The sequence below is a fragment of the Rhincodon typus genome, chromosome 23, assembly GCF_021869965.1.
Source record: "Rhincodon typus isolate 14 chromosome 23, sRhiTyp1.1, whole genome shotgun sequence".
Classification (NCBI taxonomy): Eukaryota; Metazoa; Chordata; class Chondrichthyes; order Orectolobiformes; family Rhincodontidae; genus Rhincodon; species Rhincodon typus.
In genome coordinates, this window is record NC_063354.1 from 1,661,591 (window position 1) to 1,667,168 (window position 5,578).

At 46.4% G+C, this 5,578-nt stretch overlaps 1 protein-coding gene across 1 annotated transcript in view; it reads right to left on the bottom strand.

Moving 5' to 3' along the window:
* stxbp4 (syntaxin binding protein 4) overlaps positions 1–4,329 on the bottom strand; it is a 208,635-nt gene extending 204,306 nt beyond the window's left edge. The window contains exons 1-3 of the mRNA XM_048610619.1: positions 4,247–4,329; positions 2,589–2,718; positions 1,519–1,651 (exon numbers count right to left, since the gene is read on the bottom strand). Of these exons, the coding sequence (XP_048466576.1) occupies positions 1,519–1,651; positions 2,589–2,718; positions 4,247–4,313 (330 nt within the window). The 5' untranslated portion in view covers positions 4,314–4,329. The remainder of the gene's footprint in view (positions 1–1,518; positions 1,652–2,588; positions 2,719–4,246) is intronic.
* Positions 4,330–5,578: the final 1,249 nt, after the last annotated feature.

Consider the following 5,578-nt stretch of genomic DNA (forward strand, 5'->3'; position numbering starts at 1 on the left):
CAACTGCTCTGGCCAGGACCGTAAGAAACTACAGAAAGTTGTGTAACAGCTCAGACCATCACGGAAGCCAATCTCCCACCCATGGACTCCACCTACACGTCTCATTGCCACGGAAAGGCTGCCAACATCATCAAAGACCCCTCCTACCCCAGTAATACTCTCTTCAATTTTGCTGCACGTTTATTTGTTACAGTAAAATGTCTTAAGGTTTGAAACCTTGTTGAATAAATTTTGAAATTAGTCAGTACTGACTCTCCGACAGTGCAGTGCTGCCTCAGTACTGACCCTCCGACAGTGCGGCACTCCCTCAGTATTGACCCTCTGACAGTGCGGCACTCACTCAGTACTGACCCTCCGACAGTGCGGCTCTCCCTCAGCACTGACCCTCCGACAGTGCGGCACTCCCTCAGTATTGACCCTCCGACAGTGCAGCACTCCCTCAGCACTGACTCTGCAACGGTGAGGCACTCCCTCAGCACTGACCCTCCAATTGTGTGGCACTCCCTCAGTATCGACCCTCCGACAGTGCGGCGCTCCCTCAGCACTGAACCTCCGACAGTGTGGTGCTCCCTCAGTACTGACCCTCTGACAGTGCGGCACTCCCTCAGCACAGACCCTGCAACAGTGTGGTGCTCCCTCAGCACTGACCCTCCGACAGTGCGGCGCTCCCTCAGCACCGACCCTCCGACAGTGCGGTGCTCCCTCAGTACTGACCCTCGGAGAGTGCGGCACTCTCTCCGACATTTCCGTGCTTCTCCAATTCTGGCCTGTTGGTAATTTATATTGGTCTACCAGAGTCAACAGAGTCAGTTGCCAAAGCTTTAAAGTTTGCACTTTGCTCCCTGAAGCTCTCTACCTCCCCTCGTTACTGATAAGATGCTCCTTTTTTGAATAACCTTTTCATTAGCTGCTCCAATAGTAGCTCATTGTCAAAAATTGCTTGCTAACACTCCTATGAAGCACCGTGAGACCTGGACATCTTACTCATTTAAAACTGTCATCTAAGGGCATCTTAGGGCAACACGGTGGCTCAATGGTTAGCACTGCTGCCTCACAGCACCAGGGACCTGAGTTTGATTCCAGCCTTCAGTCACTGTCTGTGTGGAGTTTGCACGTTCTCCCCGTGTCCTTGTGGGTTCCCTCTGGGTGTTCCAGTTTTCTCCCACAGTCCAAAGATGTGCAGATTAGGTGGATTGGCCATGCTAAATTGCCCATAGTGTCCAGGGATGTACAGGGTAGGTAGATTAGCCATAGTAAATGTGGGGATAGGGGTCTGGTGGAGGTTCGGTGCTGACATGAGGGAGCGAATTGCCTCTTTCCACACTGCTGGGAGTCTATGAATTGCAATTTGTTGTTGTTTTTCTGGTAAGTCCCCAAAGGAACAGAATTTAAATGGAGATCATAAAGTGAAATGAAACAATGCACGGTCGATTCCTGTTAATTCAATTTCATAAATCTGCCCCTGGCAAAACTGAATATTTACATATTTTTAACTGAATAATGTCCGTCAGCACTGACCTTATGGCAATCTCCTCCTGGTATCACTTCCTGAACACACACCATTGGTCCCTCAGGCTTGTTGGTCCCACCCACAATGATCAAGCCAAGGCTTGTCACTTTGGGAATAGAGATCAGCTGAATAGGAGAGTTCCTGAATGAAAAGGGGAAATCAACACAGGTATCAAACTCTCTGCTCGTAATCGGATGCTCTTAAGGTTCAGGAGCGTCACCAGGAATGTTCGAGCAGAAGGAGGCCATTCAGCCCATTGTGTCTGCACTCACTCACCAAACCGGCAACTCACTTTGTGATATTCTCCCACTTCTCAATGCAAACCTGCACATTGTTCCTCTCCAGATAACATGCAATTTCCTTTTGAAAGCCTCAATTGAATCTGCCTCACTGCATTCTCAGGCACTGCTGTCTGGGCCTTAACCAGTTATTGTTTGAAAAAGTTCCTCTTATATTGCTTTTCTTAATTCTACCAGTTAGCTCAGTTGGCTGGATGGCTGGTTTGTAATACAGAGTGACGCCAACTGCTTGGGTTCAATTCCTGTAGCAGCCGAGGTTACTGTGAAGGTTCTATCTTCTCAGCCTTGCCCTCACCTAACACTTGGTGAGCCTCAGAATAAAGCACCATCAGTCCTCGCATTCTCATGAGAGAGCAGCCCTATGGTCTGGTAAGACTGTCGGGACACTATAACAATAACTAGACTAATAATGCAGACAGGATTATTCCAAAGAACTGAGTGGAACCCTGGTGAGAAAACCCCTTGAGTGTTGTGTACAGTTTCAGTCCCCATCCTTAAGGAGAGATAGACTTGCATTGGAAGCAGTTTGCAGAAGGGCCGATTCCAGGGATGAGGGCATTGTCCTATAAGCCATTGGATTAGGAAGATCAAGTCAGCAATACCTTTCCATATTATCAACTCCTCTGTCAGGCAGCAGATATCACAGTCCACTGCTCAGTGCTGACAGGAACAGCATTTGACAAAGAGGGTGAGATAGGAAAACTGACCCACAAGGGCCAGGCCATCAGATTCTCTACTGGAAAAGCTCAGAACCTGCTTGGTGCTGAGGAGATGATTACCTTGTTGTTGTTGCTGCTGCAGTTGTAGTGACAATCCCACTGTTGTTAGCCACAATATCTTTCGGGCTTAAATGCTGCGGGCTCGGGGAGCTGGACAAGGATGTCGATGACGTACTCTCTAGATGTTTACCTGAGTGAGACAAGAGAACATCTTGAAAGGTTTTCTGTTTTGAGTGTTTGTGGTTTCTGCTTTGTTTGTCTTTGGGCACATGACCTCAGCCTCACCAATTCTTGCCCTTGTTTGCAAATCCCTAGAGGGCTCACTACACACACTGCCTGCAAACTCAGAATTACAGAATTATTATGGTGCTGAAGGAGGCCATTCATCCTATCATGTCTGCACTCATTCTCTGAGCTGTTTGACTTTGTGCCTTTTCCCCTTAACCCTGCACAACTCCTTCACCTCAGAATCCCAACTACACACACCCTCCACTGACTGTGATCCATCCAATCTCGTCTTCCCCATTAACCATTAGCAGTAAAACCTCAGCATCATGTCCTGCTCTCTGAATCCACCTTCCTGAATACTTTCTCCTTTTTTTCCTATCTTTGACGTCTCCCTCAACACCTGTCCCCTCTGGTCCACCCCATGCCCTACTTAGAAAGCCTTCAATCTATTCTGAAGCCCCTTAGGATGTTGGCAATTTGAAGGCAGATGTCAGAAGGTCCAAGTTCAAGTCCCGCCAGTCTTAGAGGTGTGTCATAAATATGTCCAAGCACGTTGATAAAAAATATTGGTAACACATATATAAACCTCAGCCGTTGTCTGAGAAAACAGTTGGCGGAGTCACCCTGGATTGCTCACTCACTCTTCATCTTGGTCAAACTCAAGGACAGCAAAAACACATGGTAGCACCATATCAATGAATCAGGTATTTTCACAATTCATAACATCACCCATTTCACTCTAGAACAGTCAGTTCAGTTGCAAACTGGCCAGAACAAGCGATAATGCTGCATATTTCCTCACTTTTCTGAAATGTCTGGTCATACTTGTGTGCTGCTTCCCAATAGTCAGTCTCCATATGTACTACCACAATGATCTATAACAGTCAGCGTTTACAATACACATCTCAAGTAACGTCCTGTTCTGGGTTGTTTTACATTAATCTAGAATAATATCTGATTCTACAAAGTACTGCACTGATCCAGAAAAGGCATGATATTCCATGGTACAGGCACACAGATCTAGAAGATTGGAATATACTGGAAGAAACTAGTGAATCGTTGTATAAACCTTCAACGCAGTCTCTTTCTTACAGTGCTCTCTATACTTATAGATTGAAAATCCTCTTTGTCTTAAATAGCTTGATAGCACAGAGGGATAATCTAAAAGATTCAATTAATATGCAGCACTGTAATGAGTGGTGATTTTTTTTATTCACTCATGGGAACTGGGCATCATTGGCTGGCCCAGCATTTATGGCCCATTTCTAGTTACCCTTGAGAAGATGGTGTTGAGCTGCCTTCAGGAACTGCTACTGCCCACGTGTTGTAGGTTGACCCACCTTGCCGTTATGGAAGGAATTCCAGGGTTTTGACAGCAAAGGAATGGCGATATACATCCTGACCTGCAAATTGAAGGCAAATCAAGAGGATTTTCAATCTATGACACTGCAGTGTCCCTCGGTCAGACCCCTTGAGCCTGTGATTCTCACCACCAGCATGGGGAGTGGGTGAGCTGCGTGCTGATCCAGCATTACTGTGGGAGCCGTACTTCTCCATCAGTTCCGCAAATTCCTTCCTGAAAGGACAAGGCAGCAATTAGAGCTGAAAATATCTGCTTTACTTTGCCTTCACCCTCTGCCCCAACCCCACAGCATCTCAAACACACCCAGAAATCTGCAGATCTTGTCATTTTGATTCCAAACTGAGAGGATAGAGCAGGATTTCTTATCACTTGTTAACCACCCCGCTCACAACTTGCCCCATGAAATCTGTTCTGGTATCTGCCTAAACAGTTTATCAGTTCCGATGAAAGCTCATTCACTTGAAATGTTAACTGTTTTCTCTCTGCAGTTTATTCCCAGGAGTTTCTGCTTTTATTATACACAGTGTTCACAAGTCCAGTCCATGAACAATGTCAGGCAGGTAAACAATGCAGGGTATTACAGCCCTGTCTGATCCTGCCATCGGACTACATGATGATGGGACAGCAACACAGAGTAGGAACCCTGACTGAATCTTCCTCTCCTTAGCTCAAGCCTGTTGCTGAAGGCCAGCCTCCAATCTGGCCGAGATCAGGGATTAAATTGGTGACTCTTCTGATTGAGTAAAAGGTAAAGGCAAGGTTGTCATAGTCCCAGGGGACCACAGAGCTGCTCTCTCATCAGAGAGATAACTGGTGGTGGTTTAACCTGATGGTCACCACACCTCAGGCGAGGGGAGAGGTCGATAAGCTCAGACCTTCATGGTAATGTCAGCCATCAGTGTGGCCATTAGACCATAAGATGTAACAGCAGAATTAAGCCATTCAGCCCATCAAGTCTGCTCCATCATTCAATGATGCCTAAAATATTTCTCAACTCCACTCTCCTGCCTTCTCTCTGTAACCTTTGAACCCCTTACCATCAAGAACCTATTTAACTGAATCTTAAATACACTGAATGACTTGGCCTCTGCAATGAGTTCACAGATTAGCCACCCTTTGGCTGAAGAAATTCCACCTCATGGTGCATTTCGAATGTGTGTCCAACTGCACACCATATGTGGGTGAAGAGCATGCTAATTTGCTCCTGTTTACAGCCTGCACGGCTACCTCTCAGTACACAGTCTGTTCATTGACAAGTCCTCAACGTTGCCTCCACAGGGCAGCACATGGAACCGCCTCAGGTTGAGATTTCAGAGGAACTCAGAGGAAATTTGGGCTCAGGCAGTATCACAATCCACTTAGGAAAATACACTGAAACTTGAGGCCTCCCATTCCCAGGGTCATCACAAAACTTAAAGATTTAATCAAATTATTCCAAGTCTCCCAGTTTACCTGTCAA